This window comes from Lynx rufus, unplaced genomic scaffold (genome assembly GCF_022079265.1).
Source record: "Lynx rufus isolate CCGP_SWC_20201006 ecotype Redwood Valley unplaced genomic scaffold, mLynRuf1.p SCAF_8, whole genome shotgun sequence".
Lineage (NCBI taxonomy): Eukaryota > Metazoa > Chordata > Mammalia > Carnivora > Felidae > Lynx > Lynx rufus.
Genome location: NW_025814896.1, coordinates 59,069,574 through 59,088,814, shown reverse-complemented (window position 1 = coordinate 59,088,814; position 19,241 = coordinate 59,069,574). Strand labels below are relative to the sequence as shown.

At 40.3% G+C, this 19,241-nt stretch overlaps 2 protein-coding genes across 2 annotated transcripts in view; one reads left to right on the top strand and one right to left on the bottom strand.

Moving 5' to 3' along the window:
• The first annotated feature begins 670 nt into the window (after positions 1–670).
• Positions 671–18,795, top strand: CNOT11 (CCR4-NOT transcription complex subunit 11). Its single transcript, XM_047067591.1, has 7 exons — positions 671–1,329; positions 4,179–4,343; positions 12,609–12,761; positions 14,422–14,624; positions 15,881–16,083; positions 17,486–17,582; positions 17,663–18,795. The coding sequence occupies exons 1-7, from the start codon at positions 810–812 to the stop codon at positions 17,858–17,860; spliced, it is 1,539 nt and encodes a 512-aa protein (XP_046923547.1). The 5' UTR covers positions 671–809; the 3' UTR covers positions 17,861–18,795.
• RNF149 (ring finger protein 149) overlaps positions 17,498–19,241 on the bottom strand; it is a 35,179-nt gene continuing 33,435 nt past the window's right edge. The window contains exon 10 of the transcript XR_006960090.1: positions 17,498–17,834. The gene's annotated coding sequence lies outside the window, so the exon portion shown is untranslated. The remainder of the gene's footprint in view (positions 17,835–19,241) is intronic.

Genomic DNA, 19,241 nt, shown 5'->3' with positions numbered 1-19,241 from the left:
CAAACTGCCAAATCATGATCAGAGTTGAAGTTGGATGCTTAACGGACTGAGCCACTCAGGGGCCCCTGGAGCTACTATTCCTAAAGTTTCCCCAGCGCCTTACAACGCACACTCAAGGCCAGAATCAGAGCCTTAGGGCAGAGAAAGCAAAAAGTCGCATAACAATTTTGTACATGAGTATTAACTGGAAAAATTTTCTCAATATCCTGTTAAAATAACCATGTACAAAAACTCAAGTGCAGTAAGATTCCATTTGTGCAAAAAAAATGTGAGACGAAATTAACTTTGGTTATGAGAAATGTCCTTGTTCAGTTACTTGCACTTAAACAGTTTAAAATCATGAACAATCACGTATGTTATATTAAGAAAACCATTTTGAATCTAAGACGCATTTTTCCACACGATAACGTGGCCCACGGTCGTCGGAACCGTTGGCTGCCACGCACTGCCCCGGGAGCTCCTAGGAGGTCCGCTTGGGATCGCGGAAGTGCAGATCTCGCCCCCAGCGCCGGGTGGTCCCACGGCCGCTAGAGGCCAGAACCCCGCTGGCCCGCCCCTCCCGCAGGCCCCGCCCCCGCTTCCGGCCTCTTCACCCTTCCCACCCAGCGTCTCCGGATCCTCTCCCTGGCCTCGCTCCAGCGGGCCTCGCTTTCGCTCGGCGCTGCCCCACCGCTCTGCCGCTGTCTGGCTTCTCCGACGTGTTTTGTTTGCGACGCTGTCGTGTAACAGCGCGCTTTACGGCCGTGGGGACGGGGCGAGCCGGCGCCAGGGCCGCTCCGGCCGGGAAGCAGGGCAGGCGGTCGAGGTTGATGCCCGGCGGCGGGGTGAGCGCGGCGTCTGGCCGACTTCTCACCGCCGCGGAGCAGAGGGGTGCCCGGGAAGCGGCGGGGTCGGCGTCCAGGAGCGGCCCGGGAGGCTCCGGCGGCGGCGGCGGCAGAGGCGGAGCAGGCGGCCCCGGGCCGGGCAGTGGAGGCCCGGGGGGGCCCGCGGGCAGGATGAGCCTGACCCCGAAGGAGCTCTCGAGCCTGCTGAGTATCATCTCGGAGGAGGCGGGAGGCGGCAGCACCTTCGAGGGCCTGTCCACTGCCTTCCACCACTACTTCAGCAAGGCCGACCACTTCCGCTTGGGCTCGGTGCTGGTCATGCTGCTACAGCAGCCGGACCTACTGCCCAGCGCGGCACAACGCCTCACCGCGCTCTACCTGCTCTGGGAGATGTATCGCACCGAGCCTCTCGCCGCCAACCCTTTCGCCGCCAGCTTCGCCCACCTGCTCAACCCCGCGCCGCCCGCTCGCGGCGGCCAGGAGCCCGATAGGCCGCCCCTCTCAGGTACGCCGGGGCAGCCCGTCCCTTCCGAAGTCAGATGTGCGCTGTGGTTAGACTGGGAACTTTCCACCTATCCTTGTGCGAGTTCATCCGCAAGTGACATTGTCTCCTTTTGAAATTGTCCTCCCCCCACCCCCCCCCAAATATGGAGAATTGGTAGCTTAATTACAGATTCAGGGCACCGCAGATTATTCCTCTCAACTGTACAGGCCATGAAACCATGCAGCTGAGTGGGGCTTGAGAGTTTTAGCAACTCAGTCGCGCTTCATTCTTGGTAAGCCCGTTTGAGATGTGTGACGTTGTAACTAATGACACCCCGCTCCTGGTTTAAGTCTCAGTCAAGTATATAGAACTCGTTCAGAACTCGAAGTTGTTGGGCGGAAATAGACATTAAACGGCGTTTAAGGACTTTGCAGCCACCTTCGTTGGTTTGTTGCGTGTCCTGGGATAATGTGATGGGAGCAGAAGATAAAAGGTAGTCTCAAATTTACGGCCTAAGTTAGGAAACGCATGACTACTGGACGTTATGTAAAATATATATTGGTGCAGCATTGGTGAGATCAGATCTGTGGGTTACATTCAAGGCTGCCTTTTCTTTTTAACTCAAAGAGATACCTTTTGAGACGTGACTTTGGGAGAAGACTCAGCCAGGAAAGCAGAAGGGCACAGAGGGGATGGTGATTAGTGATAAGGGTACTTGGAAGACTAAGACAGAGACCAGTGTACTGGGGGAAGGAGGTAATTAGAGGTGGGAAACAGTTTGATCTTAAAGTACTCAACCTGTGAGAAAATGAGCAAAACACGGTGTGGGTAGAGGCCACTATACAGGGAGTTAAAAGTGAAGGCAGTGGATTTTGAAGTAATACCATGAAGTTTTTCATGGCACAGGAGGGTTTCTACGTTGCAGGCCACTTGGTGTTCATGCGTGGCACCCCCCTTGGATCTAAAACATCCTCTAGTTGGTTTCCTGCAGTGCTCTTATGTAAGAGGGAAAACTTTGTGTTGGTTAAGATGCCCTTTTAGGGTACTAGTTCTGAACTAGGCTTTCAGGGAGTTCCAGAATGCCCAGAAAGCAATGGAACATATTATGGGTTGTCAAAACCTACCATCCTAAGAGTCCCTTAGCAGAGAATGGGGACATCGTGGGGTTTATTCAGAGAGCCCTTTGAATTCTGAAGGCCAGGTTAGGCATAGGAAGGATCACTTACGTCATTCTCAGATGTAGTGAGTGTAAACCTAGATGTAGACCATAGACTGCATTACTTTTATTAAAGCAGGGATGGTGCTTAAATGGACAATGGAAGCTATATCAACACCAAGACTTATATTGTATGTCTAGGGTGAACATCTAATAGATATATTTTTGTAAAGTTTTTCAGATGATTCAGATTCAGAGCTAGGTAAGTAAGATGACTTCTGTTCACTCAAGCTTGCAGTCTGGTTGGGGAGACATAAATGTAGTCATAACCAATGTAGTAAGAGTTGTATTAGATGTCACATATAAAATGCTTGGTAGCAGAGAGGAACAACTACTTGTGTGGCTGGAGACGTCCTCAGAGGGAGTGATGTTTTTGCTGGATGGTGATTAGAGGTGGAGTAAGGGGTGTGTGTGGGGGTGGGGTGTGAGGGAAGGGTGTGGCCCTGTCAGGTACTCTTAGAGAGCTGGATATATTGGATGTTTTGAAATCAGGACTCCTAAAACCTGGAAGATTTTGTGCAACTGGAATGTAGGATATGTGGGTTGGAGGGGAGAGATGATATTTGGCAAGTGGGTCAGGATTAGATTATGAAGGGACTTAAAATGGTGCAGAAGTTTGGGTTTAATCCTGTGTAAACAGGTTAAGTATTGTGAGCATATGTGTACATAAAAATATGACTAGGTGGTAAGTGGGAGTGTGAACTGGGTGATGGGTGGGCAGGAGTCAAAACTGGGAGCTGGGGAAATTAGGAAGGCTGACCTGTAGTTCAGGCAGGAGAGGAGAGGAGGGAGCAGAGTCTGGGGACAGTGCCCCTGGGGAATGGATGAGGCTTGGTGAACCACTGGATATGGAACAAAAGGGGACAGCATTTGGCACGGTGGGAATTTTGTAGCTTCACTGTTTTTTGAAGCAGGTGTGAGAAGTGTATTTGCCCTGCTAATGATGTTTCCTTGTCTCTTCAACCTGTACAGTTGCAGCAGCAGAAGAAAAAACATTTTTTTTTTAACCTTATTTATTTTGAGGGGCACCTGGGTGGCTCATTTGGTTGTGTCTCACTTTGACTCAGGTCATGAGCTCATGGTTCGTTAGTTTGAGCCCTGAGTTGGGCTCTGTGCTGACAACTGGGCACCTAGAGCCTGCTTGGGATTCTGTGTCTTCCTTGCTCTCTGTGTGTCCTTTCCCTGCTCACGTTCTGTCTCTTTCTCAAAAAATAAATAAATATTAAAAACTTATTAGAGCACAAGCAGGGGACAGGCAGAGGGAGAGAGAGAATCCCAAGAGGGTTCTGCGCTGGGGCTCTATCCCACAAACCATGAGATCAAAACCTGACTGAGCCACCCAGGTGCTCCAAGAAGAGCATTTCTGAGCACTTGTAGCTTTTTTGTTTTTGCTTGCACGTGTAAGCTTTAGCCTTTGCATGTTGGAAATACAGGTAAAAAAACCTTAAGTTTCATTGATATTGCCACAAATAGAATTTCAAATGACATATTTAATTACATTTTCATAAATGTATGTATTTGGTTCACTGAAACTTAATTTTGTTTTTAAAAATAAGTGAATGGAAATGGCAAGTAGCAAATGCTAATTTTACCAGAGTCAAGTTAATTTTAAAAAATAACCATTGGAGAAATTGTTATACATTTCTGTTTACAGGATTTTTACCTCCTATAACTCCACCAGAAAAGTTTTTTCTTTCCCAGCTGATGCTGGCACCCCCAAGGGAACTCTTCAAAAAAACACCTCGACAGATCGCATTGATGGATGTTGGAAATATGGGCCAGTCTGTGGACATTAGTGGGCTTCAGTTAGCCTTGGCTGGTAAGGAGGAATCAGTGGTTTGGGTATTCTTGTGTGGTAGCACAAGGCCGCCTTTTTTTTTTTATGAGCTTCTCCACTTAAAATGAAGGTCTTTGTAACTGTGCTAAAAGCTTAATAACTTCTGTGAAAAACAGCTTCAGTACTGGATCCTTGTTAATATGGCACAGAAGTTCACTCTGAGTTTTCACCTGAATTGATTGTGTTTCCAATTTAAGAAGAATGCTGGATAAAATTTAGTCTGTTTAAAAATTTTTTCCTGATGTCAAAATGATCTACAGATTCAGTGTAATTTCTCTTAAAATCCCAACAATGTGTTTTTCAGATAGAGAAAAACCCACCATAAAATTCATACGAAATCCCATGGGACCCTGAATAGTCCAAACAATTTGTCTTGGCACCCTTGTTGAGAATCATTTGACAATATATGGAAGGGTTTATTTCTGGGCTCTCTATTCTATAATAATTGCTTTGCCTGTCTGGATTCTACTATACTTCTGATTACAGTAGCTTTGTAGGAAGTTTTGAAATCAGGACATATGAAACCTCTGCTGTGTCCTTCCTTCTGTTTCAAGATTGTTTTGGCACCTTCTGTGTTACATGTGTAAACGAATGAATGGGTTTTCTTGAAGCAAAACCATGTTGTAATAGAAAATAGGGGGACTTTCTTGATCTGGATGGTCAGAGCATCTCTAAGTAGGGAAGGTAAGAAGAGGCGCCTTTTGTTTAACTGCTCTCAGCAAAAATATGGATGAATGGGTCTTAACCACTTGAGAGTGATTCATTAGGGAAATTCTAATATATAGGCAAATTTTTGAACCCTTGATCTTGTGATTGAGCTGCAGTATTAATTAATTTTGACAGTTTCCCATCCTTCTTAGATTTAATGCATCTGTGACATTTGGTTTCTTACATAAGGTGACATTGTTCAATAAACTCCTTTTTCCTTGGAGCATTCTGAACCTCTGAACCTCACTTTTTAACTCCTGGGTATCAACAATATAACAGTGGTTATTTTCTGAAACCAAGAGAAATCTTTTTAAGGCTTTTAAGATTGAATGTACACAAAAATACCTATTGGTCACTAGTGCTGGATACAATCTATTCACAGAAATAAAATACAGTTTTGAAAAGGTAATGTGAAAGCTGGGTACAGAGGTGATAGGCAATTTCAGTCACCTTACCTTCAGAAGGGATAGATATTCTGAGGGTTCTAGTTTTGTATTTAATCGAGTGAGAATCTGATTTCCCTTGCAACTTAGGATGACTTGAGTTAGTTTGTGAGAAAGTTTTAAAGTATATCAAGCCCAGAAAAGAACACGTTAGTCTTGAGAAAATTGGGCACAGTGGCTAAGCTTGCTGTCCCCTACCCAGATTGAAGATGTCCTAATCCATTCATTTTTACAAGTACCAAAAAACAAAAACAAAGTGATGCACCTGTCTTCTCTGGAGCTGGCTACACACAGATGATCTTTGCAGAGACCCTCAATTCATAGGTCTTTTGGTAGGGTTCATGGACCAGAGGTGTGTTTATGGAGGATGCCTTTGCATTTTCTTTTAAACTTTAAATAAACAAGCAGACAAGTTAAACAGAAGTAACTGTAAGGGGCACTTTTACCCTGTTAACAATGTCAGTATTCATTTTAGAGGTTTTATTAGAAATTCCTGACAACTTGCACTTACTAGTTTACCACAAAATGTGCCAGTTTAAACATTTTCCTTGCATTTTGGTCAAGAGTATGTTAATTTTTTGTGCTTTAGTAATCTGAGATGAGAAAATGGCATCTCAGGATAATTTTAATTAGCATTTTCCTTGAATGAGTTGAACATGTGGTTACAGATCTAAGGCATCTTTCATGTCTGGCCATTTTTCCATTGGATCGATGGTCTTTTATTAACACTGGTAGCTCTTTATGGAATTAGGAATTTAGCTCTGTGTTTTCAAAATTACAAAATCTGAAATACATAATTTCATAAAACCAGCATGTACATTTTAAGGAATTATAAAGTGACCTTGGAGCAACCATTACCTAAGTTCAGAAATGGAATCGTTTCAGGATCTTGTGGCTCCCTATGTGTTTCTCCTACTCGCTGCTCCCTTTCTTCCCCATCACTAACCTGACTTTTGTGATAATCATTCATGATTTACTTTATAGCCCTCCAAACTGTGCATGCCATAGTTTAACTTCGGATGTTCTTCAACTTGATGTGCATGTGGAATCATACAGTGTTCTTTTGGGTGTGGGTTGTAAGATAAATCCATGTTGATGACATAATGGTAGTGGTTTCTTTATCCATTTTACTATTGATGGACGTAGTGTTGCCATGAACATTCTGGTACATTCTCCTAGTGTACATATGAAAGTGTTTCTTCTAGCAGGAAAGATAAGCACATGTAAAACTTTACTAGCTAATGGCAGATTATTTTCCAGATTTTGCTGTGCCATGTTTCATTCCCATTACCAGTGTGCAAGTTACGTGACATTATCTACATCTGATAATTTCAGATGTTAATTTTTGCTAATCTGGAGGGGATCTTGTGTTTTGACTGATTTCCCCACCCCCTGTCCCCAATGGAATTGAACATATTTTCAGATGTTTATTGACCATCCAAGCCTTTTGAAATAAAATGCTTGTTGAAGTCAGCCCATTATTTCTTTTTTAAAACACTAATTTGACTTTTTTTTTAAGACATTAAAGTATAGTTGACCTACAATATTACATTAGTTTCAGGTGTACAACATGGCGATTTAACAGTTCTGCACATTTATTCAGTGGTCATCATGTTAGGGGTAGTTACCATCTGTTACCATAAAAAGTTATTGCATTATTGACAGTATAACCTACGCTGTACTTTTCATTCCATGATTTACTTAAAACTGGAAGTTAGTACCTCTTTATCCCCTTCACCTATTTTGCCCATCCTCCTCCTTCCCTCCCCTCTGGCAACCACCAGTTTTCTATCTTTAGGAGTCTGTTTCTGTTTTTTGTTTTTTTTTAATTTGTTTCATATTTTTAGATTACACACAGAAGCAAAATCATATGGTATTTGTCTTTGTGTGTCTGACTTATTTCATTTAGCAGAATAACTTCTAGGTCCATCCATGTCACAAATGGCAGGATTTCATTCTTTTTTAATATTCCTTTTCACAGTTCTCCATTGTGTATATATATACCACATCTTTATCCATTCATCTTTTGATGGACACTTAAGTTGCTTCCATTAAACAACGCTGCAATAAACATAAGCGTGCCTATGTCTTTTTGAAATAGTGTTTCTGTTTTCTCTGGGTAAATATCTACAAGTGGAATTACTGAGTCCTATGGTACTTCTGTTTTTAGTTTTTGAGGAACCTCCATACTGTATTCCAGACATGCTGCACCAGTTTACATTCTCACAGTGCACAAGGGTTTCCTTTTCTCCACATCCTCACCAACATTTGCTATTTGTCTTTTTGATACTAGCTATTCTGACTGGTGTGAGGTCATACTGTGGTTTTGATTTGCATTTCTCTGATGATCAGTGATGTTGAACATCTTTTCATGTGTTTGTTGGTCACCTGTGTATCTTCTTTGGAAAAATGTTCTGGTACTCTGCCCATTTTAAAGTCTGATTATCTGGGTTTTTTTTTTTTTCCCTTGGTGTTGTAGTACTTTATTTATTTTGGATATCAACCCTTTATCAGATACATCATTTGCAGATAGCTTCTCCCATTTATTAGGTTGCTTTTTTATTTATGGTTTCCTTTGCTGTATAAAAGCTCTTGTTTTGATGTAGCCTCAATTTGTTTTGTTTTGTTTTTTTCCCCTTGCCTGGAGAGACCTATCTATAAATAAGTTGCTAAGGCCAATGTCCAAGAGTTTATTGACTATATTTTATTTTAGAAGTTTTATGGTTTCAAGTTTTATATTTAGGTCTCTTATCCATTTTATTTTTGTGTATGGTGTAAGAAAGTGGTCTAGTTTCATTCTTTGCATGTAGCTGTCCAGTTTTCTCAGCACTATTTATTGAAGAAACTGTCTTTTACCCCAATCATATATTCTTGCCTCCTTTCTTGTAGATTAATTGGCCATATAAGCATGGGCTTATTTCTGGGCATTCTATTCTGTTCATTGATCTGTGTGTCTGTTTTTGTCCCAGTATTATACTATTTTGATTACTGTAGCTTTGCAGTTAGTTTGAAATCCAAGAGCATGATACTTCCAGCCTTGTTCTTCTTTCAAAAGATTGCGTTGGCTATTTGGGGGTCTTTTGTAGTTCCATACAAATTTTAGGATTATTTGTTCTAGTTCTGTGAAAAATGCTATTGGCATTTTAATAGGGATTGCATTGAATCTGTAGATTGGGTAGTATGGACGTTTTAATAATATTTGTTCTTCACAGCCATGAGCCTGGCATGTCTTTCCATTTCTTTGTGTCATCTTCACTTTCTTTCATTAGTGCTTTATAGTTTTCAGAGTGCAGGTCTTTACCTCTTTGGTTAGATTTATTCCTAGTTATCTTACTGTTTTTGGTGCAGTTGTAAATGGGATCGTTTTCTTGATTTCTTTTTCTACTACTTTGTTACTAATGTATAGAAATGAAGGGGCACCTGAGTGCCTCGGTTGGGCGTCCGACTTCGGCTCAGGTCATGATCTCGCGGTGCGTGAGTTTGACATCTGCATCGGGCTCTGTGCTGACAGCTTGGAGCCTGGCGCCTGCTTCGGATTCTGTGTCTCCTTCTCTCTCTGCTCCTCCCTGCCTTGTGCTCTGTCTCTCAGAAATGAATAAATGTTAAAAAAAAAAAAAATTAGAATGCAACAGATTTTCTGCACGTTGATTTTGTATCCTGTGATTTTAGTGAGTTTATCAGTTGCAGCAGTTTTTTGGTGGGTCTTTTCAGTTTTTCTATAGGTTAGTATCATGTTATCTGCAAATAGTGAAAGTTTTACTTCTTTCTTACCAGACTATTTTTTTGTCTGACTGCTGTGGATAGGACTTCCAGTACTGTGTTGAATAAAAGTGGTGAGAGTGGAAATGCCTGTCTTGTTCCTGACCTTAGGGGGAAGCTTTCATCTTTTCACCAGTGAGTGTGGTGTTAGCTGTGGGTTTGTCATATATGGCCTTTATTATGCTGAGATTTGTTCCCTGTATACCCATTTTAGTAAGAGTTTTTAATCATGAATGGATGTTGAATATTGTCAAATGTTTTTTCTGCATCTACTGAGATAACCATATCAGTTTTATCCTTCATTTTGTTAATGTGTAACACACTGGTTGATTTGTGAATATTCAACCGTCCTTGCAACCCAGGAATAAATTCCACTTGATCATTTATTTTTGTTGTAATCTTTATTATTTCCTTCCTTCTGCTTTTAGGTTTTGCTCTTCTTTTTCTGGCTCCTAAAGGTGTAAAGTTCGGTTGTTTGAGATTTTTCTTCTTGAGGTGGACCTGTACTACTATAAACTTCCCTTTTGGAGCTGCTTTTGCTGCATCCCAAAAGTTTTGAACTTGTGTTTTCATTTCCATTTGTTTCCATGTGCTTCTTTATTTCCTGGTTGGCCCATTCATTGTTTAATAGCATGTTATTTAACCTCCATGTATTTGTGGTCTTTCCAGTTTTTTTCTTGTGGTTGATTTCTAGTTTTGTAGCATTGTGTTCAGAAAAGATGCATGGTATGACTTGATCCTTCTGAATCTGTTGAGACTTGTTTTATGGGCTAATATATGATCTGTTCTGGAGAACGTTCCATGTGCACTTGAATGTGTATTCTGCTCTTTTAGGATGGAATGTTCCAGATATATCCATTAAATCCCTCTGTTCCAGTGTGTCATTCAAAGCCACTATTTCCTTATTGATTTTTTGTTTAGAGGATCTGTCCACTGATGTGAGTAGGGTGTTAAAGTTCCCTACTATTATGTATTACTGTCAATTTCTTCATGTTTGTTAGTATTTGCTTTATATATTTGGGTGTTCCTATTTTGGGTGCATAAATATGCACAATTTTTGTATCTTCTTGTTCGGTTGTCCCTTTTATGATTATATAATGCACTTCTCTGTCTCTTGGTACAGTCTTTGTTTTAGTCTAGTATGTCCTGGGGCACCAGGGTGGCTTAGTCAGTTAAGCCTCCAGCTTCAGCTCAGGTCACAATCTCGTGGTCCTTGAGTTTGGGCCCAAGCCCTGCAATGGGCTCTGTGCTTGACAGCTCAGGGCCTTGGAGCCTGCTTCAGATTTTGTGTCTCCCTCTCTCTTTGCCCCCCACCACACTTGTGCTCTGTCTCTCAAAAATAAACATTAAAAAAAATTTGTGAAAGTCTACTTCGTCCTGTATAAGTATTCCTCCCCGCCCCCGCCCCCATCCATTTGCATGGAATATTTTTTTTTCTATACCTTCACTTTCAGTCTGTGTCTTTGGATCTGATGTTTGACATCGGACATGTCTCTTGTAGGAAGTATATAAATGGGTATTGTTTTTTAATCCATTCAGTCACTGTCTTTTGACTTAAAAGTAAATGTGCATTTAGTTCACTTAAAGTAAGTATTCATTGATATGTATGTTTTGCCATTTTGTTAGTTTTCTGGTTGTTTTTATAGTTCTCTGTTCTTCTCTTGCTCTCTTCCCTTGTGATTTGATCCCTTTGTTTAGTATTATGTTTGGATTCCTGTTTTTTATGTATCTGTTACAGGTTTTTGGTTGGTAGTTACTATGAGTTTTATATATAATATTCTTTGTATATACCAGTCTAAAGTAAACTGATGGTTGGTTAAGTTTGAACATTCTGAAGGCACTATATTTTTACTCTCCCACCTCACCCCTGGCTCTGTATTTTACGGATGTATTGTATGTATATGTATGTATACATACATGTATATATTGTCATATTTTACATCTTTTTATTTTGTGCCCCTTATCTAATTATTATAGATATAATTGATTTACTACTTCTGTCTTTTAACCTTCATACTAGCTTTATAAGTGATCTACTACCTTTAGTATGCATTTGCTTTTACCAGTGCATTTTTTTCTTTTCATAATTTTATTCTAATTATGGCTTTTTCTGTTTCACTTATAGAAGTCCCTTTAACAGTTGTTGTAAGGCTAGTTTAGTGGTGATGAACTTTAACTTTTGTCTGTCTGGGAAACTATCTGTCATTCAATTTTGAGTTCTAGCGTTGCTGGGGTTAAGTACTCTTGATTGTAGGGTTTTTACCAGCACTTTGAATATCACGCCACTCCCTTCTGGCCTGCAGTTCCTGCTGAAAGAACATCTGATAGCCTTTTGAGGTTTTCCTTGTAACTATGTGCTTTTCTCTTGCTGCTTTTAAGATTCTCTTTTATCTTTTAATTTTTGACATTTTAATTATGTGTCTTGATATGCACCTTCTTGGGCTCATCTTGTGTAGGGTTCTCCGAGCATCTTAGACTTGGCTGGCTCTTTCCTTCCCCACGTTAGGGAGGTTTTCAACAATGACTTCTTCAAATAAGTTTTCTGCCCCTTTTTCTCTTCTTCTGGCACCCGTTATAATACCTGATGTTGTCATAGAAATCCTTTAACCTATCCTCATTAATTTTTTTTTTTCTTCTTGCTGTTGTGCTTGGTGTGTTCCATTACCCTGTCTTGTAGATCGCTGATCCTTTCTTTTGCATCTGCTATTTATTCTCTAGTTTTCATTTCAGTTATTGTATTCTTCAGCTCAGTTCTGAGCTTATTCACTTTTCTCCCCGGTCCAGTGTGAGCATCTCTATGACCATTACCTGAACTCTTCATCAGGTGGATTGCTTATGTTTCCTTTAGTTCTTTTCTGAGGTTCAGAACATATTCTTCTGTCTCATTTTGTCTGACTCTGTGTTTCTATGTATTAGGTATGTCACTTACATCTCTTGGACTTGAAAGTAGTGGCCTTATATAGAAAATATCCTGTGGAGCCCATTAGTTTAATACCCCCTGATCACCAGTCCGGCACTATGGATATCCCTTGTATGGGCTGTATGTACCCTTCTGTTGTGACTGGTCTGCAGCAGATGGGGATGCTCTGGCGGGTGTGGCTGCCCCCCCCCCCCCACACACACACAACTGGCTGAGAGTGTGGTTGCAGCTGCTGCTGGCTTATTGGTGGGTTTTGTAGCTCCTGGCTGATTTGTATTGGTGGGGGAGGGGGGATGTATCTATATTCTGAATCTAGCCCTTTGTTCATATGTTGCAGACAGCTTTTCCCAGTTAGTTTTTTCACTTTCCTTGTGTTGCCCTCAATTTAAAAATGTCTCTTATTTTACCCTTTTTCAGAACGCCAGTCTGAATTGCCAACCCAAAGTAAGGCTAGCTTCCCTAGTATTCTCAGTGACCCAGACCCAGATTCTTCTAATTCTGGATTTGACAGCTCAGTTGCCTCTCAAATCACAGAAGCTTTAGTCAGTGGACCAAAGCCACCTATTGAAAGTAGGTATATTACTTTTTTGTACTTGGTTTTATTTTACCAGCATCCTGAGACTTTTGGTTTTCTAAAACATGGTGTTACCTTTGTTGCTGCTTAAACTTGAATTCAGTGAGACACTTCCCAGTTATAGTGTCTTGTAGAACATAGTAGTGATGGTCTGTGTTCTTTAATAAAATTACAGTTCAAGTTTTTTTATCAGCATTCCTGAAGATACAAATTCTGATTTTACTGAAATGAGTCTTCTGTAATTTATTAACTTTTGTATTCAGGCTTCTATGTGGTTTTAGTGATGAAGGCATGCTTTATCCTTAGGGATAAGAAAATGTTCTCCAAATTATAGTGTCACCATGAGTTTAAAACTTACATGACTTTAATGCCATTATTAGATCTTTGACATAAATGGGTTTAATATTTGAAGTCTAAGCTGAGCACAAGTGTGCCTGACAGCCCCATGGCACATACTGGTTTTCATTTAATATTTGCTTACTGTGTGTTGCGTAAGCCACCAGAAAAGTATGTGAAAAGCAAATCAGATACAGAGTCTGGCTAAACGTACGTACTTCATGGGAATGTTTTCATTATCATATAAGTAGTGCTTCTCCTGAGGTGTTAAAAGTTTTTTCTTTTTACAAGTGGTCTGAAAAGAGATTGAGATGCTAGTCCTACTAGATGTAAAATGCTGGATGTAAGTGAAGAGAGAGTAGAAGATAAACTGGTGATTCTTAGCCAGAAAACCTTTTCAACAAACCATTCTCAAATTTGGCAGGGGCTAGGACCAATGGTCAGAATAAGCCATCTGAGGCCCTGTGTGGAAACCAGAGTGAGTTATGAAATTTGTTCAGCAAAAATCCCAGCCAGCATTTATTTTCTTGGGCTTATAACTTAGGGTTCAGTCTTATTTCATACAACAATTGAGGTAGAGTCACTGCATTTTCCTATTGTTGTTTTACTGTTCTATGAAAATGAATATGGGATTTGTGAATTCAGGGGTTTATGAAAGTCTCTGGATTCATTTGGGAATGTCAAGCCAACTGTACTTTTTTGTTCCCTGCCATTTTATCTACACATAATTTGCCACCTCAACATTAGAAGATGCAAAGAAAAAACCACAAATAGTAGTGCTGAATAAAATAATAGTAATTATTCACTACTACTGAATAAAATAATAGTAATTAATGGGGCACCTGGGTGGCTGAGTCGGTTAAGTGTCTGACTGTTGATCTCAGCTCAGGACTCGATCTCAGGGTTGTGAGTTCAAGCCCCACGATGGGCTCTGCACTGGGTGTGAAGCCTACTTAAAAAAAAAAATACCGGTCACTAAGAATAGGAAGAGTGAGATCAAGTAGCATTTCATTTTTCCCATCAGAACTCTCACCAGTATGTGAAGTTGTATCCTTTTGCTTCTCAGTGGTGATCATGCTTGAATTAAAAATCATCAGATCATGGTAATGCCTTCATCTCTCCTGAAAAGTAGATTTGGGCTCTGGAATAATAATGTTGTATCAGTGTTTCATTTTGTTGGCATTCTGAATAAAACCCTGACTTTCTATATCATCTCTGCTTTGGATTTTGAAGTCTGCAAGTTTTATCATGTTATCTTTATACAGATGTGCATAGATGGTAGCTTCCTGATCAAAGCAAACATTCCTACTCTCGTTACAGGCCATTTCCGGCCAGAGTTTATTCGTCCACCACCTCCACTCCACATTTGTGAGGATGAGCTGGCTTGGCTGAATCCAACAGAGCCTGACCATGCGATTCAATGGGACAAATCAATGTGTGTCAAGAATAGCACTGGTGTGGAGATCAAGCGAATAATGGCCAAAGCCTTCAAAAGCCCCTTATCTTCTCCTCAACAAACACAGGTATGTATTTATTTGTAGGTGTTTTATTTTAATCCTTCACATGATAAATGACCAATAAAATGATCCTGCCGATAGGAGCCAGCAATAAGAATGTTTTGGATCCAAGAAGTCTTGGATCTCTGGAGCTTTGTTCTGCCCCTCCCACTCTGGTCATTTTACTCTGGTGGAAAAAGACTGATGACTCAACATGTATCAACACTTATTTGGGCCCATTTTGACTATGGGAGAGGAGGGGTAGGATGGATCTCACATTTTTGGCATTTTGCATATGTTGTTACATTTGCTGGACAGTAACTACTGAGGGTAAGTGAGATTAACATTTTATGGAGGAAGAAAATGAGACCTAGGGAAGGTAAGCTAGCCACTGTCACACAGCTGGTTAGTGGTGGATTTGAGATTTAGAATAGCCCCCGCTATTCTTTGTGTAAGACTCCCCTGGGCGGGGAAAGGCAAGGATACCTGGTGGGTGGTTTCTGTTTGGTGAATTTTACCCAGCTTTGCAAACTTAAACAGTGGAACTTGTGAGGACATACTGACACTTCCAATCCAGTTTACCACTGAAAATGTTACTTTCAGAGTCAAATAACAGCTGTTCGTAGTTCACTTTGTTTGCTAGGCCATCCTAAAACACAGTCCACTGTGGTATATGCAGGCAGGTAGGGGAATGAACATAGAGAATTTGTAAGAAAAACCACTTATTTGGCAGAACTGCTTTTGAAGGTATTTATTTAGATTGCATCACGTGAGTAGGGCCTGAACTGTACGGTCCTGCCGTGAGGCACCACAACAGGGCAGCGATCTCCTCCCATCATGCTTCTCTCCTTGAGTGTCTGCTCTCTGCCTGGGCTGCACTCTTTCCCCTGTTCTCAGTTCTTTGTGGTCTGTACTTTTCTGGAGAACTGGTTGGCAACTAAGATAATTTTTGGTTATAACAGAGGATAGGAAAAGCCTACAAAGCTGTTAAGGAGGATACTGTTACAGTCCACAAAGCATTCTATCCAACCAGACCATACTGAGGCTGGTTTAATGCCCTGGAAAGGGATCACTAGCATTTTTAGTCTTGAAGGTGTCTGCATTTTAATATCTTCACAGCTTAAATGTAAATTTAAAAATTAATACAAGATTATGATGGGTTTGAGGGAAGAAATTTACCAAGTTGGTTCAATGTAGATTATTTTATAGTTTGGTTTTGTAGGCAGGAAAGAGAATATTTGACTTAAGAACCTCTCTCTTTTTAAAAATTTGGTTGTATTTAGCTCCTGGGTGAATTGGAAAAAGACCCCAAACTCGTTTATCATATTGGCCTCACTCCAGCCAAACTTCCAGACTTAGTGGAAAACAACCCTCTAGTTGCTATAGAAATGCTGCTGAAGTTAATGCAGTCAAGCCAGATCACGGAGTATTTTTCGGTTCTGGTCAACATGGACATGTCTTTGCATTCAATGGAAGTTGTAAATCGGTAAGTTTTTATACTTGATCCGGTGTGGGTGGGTGGCGGGGGCGGTGTGAATCTAGATCCTGATTAAATGGCCAGAAGGCAAAAACTAGCAACAAATTTTTAGTTGTTTTTTTTTTTTTTTAACCTTCTTGAAATTGTACTGAAGGCTGCCCTTTTAAGCTTATCAGCCAGTAAGAACTAAGTAATCACAAGTATGTGTACAGGAGTGTTCTTTCTGGGGTGGGAGAGAGAGGAGGCAGGCATGAGGCTTTCAACTTTATTTTCTGTCATTGGCAAAACTGGTCAGCTGTTTGTTGAAAATACACTACTGTGTGTCTGCATTCTCCTGTTCAGGCTTTTCCCTCCAGTGCAGACTCACTTCCTTCTGGGGCTGCTTCTGCTCCCGTCCTTGGACTGACTGCCCTCTCAGTGCCAGCTTTTTCCCCTTCACTATGTTCTTGTAGCACTGTTTTCACCAGCTATTTGGTATTTAGTCCAAGAATAACCACATATTTTTATCAGTAGTATTCTTTCTAGAGAATAATTTCAAGGATGAGGTCTGTTCCTTGTGCCCCCCCCCCCCCGCCCTCCTCCCCCTCTCCCCCCCAACCTCAAGTGACCACAGCACTTTTCTCAGAGCACTGGTTCCTTGGTGCTTTATGGGGAAAGGTTCTGTAGTCAAAGAAGTTTAGAATTCCTTTTGGAAATTCATACTGTATAGCTAGCATAGCATACCTTTATTTGAACATGGAATTCCCATCTTTTTGTTTTCCTTAAAATATTCCACAGAATCTTTCGGAAAATACCACCTTTCCTCTTGGAGACACTAATGTGCCACGAATGCCTTCTGTCACATTCCATCCGGATCTCTACCACCATGTTCCTGAATGTGCCACACTAATCCCAGATCCCAGCTTTTTCTCACATCACTTGCTAGGTTATAAGAAATACTTCAAGGTTTCAGTTTTAGGCCACTTGACCTTTTAAGGCTTTTCCTGTTTTTTCATTTACACTGCTTTTTGCAAACCCCTCATTTTAGCCCTTAATTATACTTATTAAAAATTATACCTTCTTGGACCTACCACCTTGCACAGCACTTACACGTAATTGAGGTTTAGTTAACGTTACTTACTAGAGCTTGAAGACCATTAACTACAAATTAGGATTCAACCAAGAACACAGAAATGTGGTGTTCAAAATTATGAGTAATTTTCATGTGTAATGTAATGCTAAGTATAGACTTAACAAATGAAGTGCCATTGACTAACAAAGTGGGTGACTCAGGCTTATTTGCATAAGTATGTTTAAAAGTAGGTAACTGATCATCTGTCAGAAATTTTGACTAAATGACCAAAGAGGAATTTTATATTTTATGGGTAACAGTGTTTTGTAACAGCCTTAACTTTTTAACTTTCTGAAACAGACTCACTACAGCTGTTGATCTACCTCCTGAATTTATTCACCTTTACATATCAAATTGCATCTCTACTTGTGAACAAATTAAGGATAAATATATGCAGGTAAGTAGCAGAGATTTTTGTAAATTTTATAAATACCTGCCAAGAAAACGGGTACACTAAATTTGCTTTCTCTTTTTCAGAATCGTTTGGTGCGTCTTGTGTGTGTCTTTCTCCAGTCCTTGATCCGTAACAAAATAATTAACGTGCAGGACTTGTTTATAGAAGTGCAGGCATTCTGTATTGAATTCAGCAGGATACGAGAAGCCGCTGGCCTTTTCCGATTGTTGAAGACCTTGGACACTGGAGAAACACCTTCTGAGACCAAAATGTCAAAATAATACCTCATCAGAACCACCACATTCATTATTCAGCTGTATTGTGACTTAATTTTTAAACTGTTAGAACCCTGAGTGGATTGCTTGGCCTAATGCATATAAACACTACTTTATCTACTTAAAGCAAAATTTTCCCTTCCTGGATGACTTTTTCCTTGAAATGGATTTTTGGTAAGAACTTAGAAAAATGTGTCTTTTTTGGTGTCTTTGCTGATGATTAGGATTAGCAGTTATCCAAAAAAAGTTCCTGCAAAAAAGTAGATGCGGTCTTTAGCACTGTAGAACCAAGGTGCCTGTTTTTGTTTAAAACACAACTTACAGGCTACTGATAAATCAAGAATCCCAGTTTTCTTAAGGTTCTGATATTTTAGTATTTAATGAGAGTAAATGAAGACATTCTTAAGAATTTGTCATACTGCCCTTGAGGTGAAATCAGTTAAAGTGTTTTTGAATCAAGGGGCAAACAGAAGTTTGGTCCTTGAACCCATTTATGCGTATAGCCCTTACCGCCTCCTGAAGCACAGTTTGAACCAAGGAAATGCTTCTAGCTTTATCCTTTCTTGTCATGGGGACTTAATAGACAACAGAATACATGCATTCCTTGGACCTCTTAGAAACATGGAAACTCTTAGAAACCTTTTTTGAGACTATAATAGCTGGTGTAGTGTTCTGTTTTTTTCCTCTTGAGCTGTTCATTAGTTCTTCAGTTCTTAGTCTAAGATAGTTTTCTTGTTTAAAGGAAAAATATTAGTCCATGTTTTGGGAGATAACATCACCACTGAGGAACTGTCATGTACAGTCTGTACCCTGCTGCCTGTGCTAGGGCAGATGACCTGTTTGAGACGTAGGAGGACAAGGTGGCTGGCGTCATGTGGGCTGTTATCCCTCATTTAACTTTGGACAACAGTGCCTTACATTAAAGTTTTTTATGAACTGTATTATGTGTTTTTTTTTACTTGAAGAAAGCATGAAAAATTCCTCATTTACTGAGGTACTTCCAAAGCCTGCTCTTTATAGGGAAGTAATCTATTCAACAGGAATTCACCTTCCAATTTAACCCTCAGTGAAAGTTAAAGGAAACCGAGCCTACTGGTTTAAAGAGGAGTTTCAACCTTATAATACCAGCAAAAAAACAGTACTCCTAGATTTATAAGAAATTTTATGTCTTATGTAATCTTATGAAAGTAAGGTATTTATAAATGTATTTATAAGGAATTAAGTTACTTAAAGGAATTAAGAACCCAAGCCAGTGTACTAGAGGAATGCCTTTAAGACATCCAAAATGATAGTAACAGCCTTGATTTCCATACCTGTAAGTGGGCATCACTGTTTTACGTTATTAGGTTTGGGAATTACTTCCAAAAGTACTTCCAAATACTTCCAA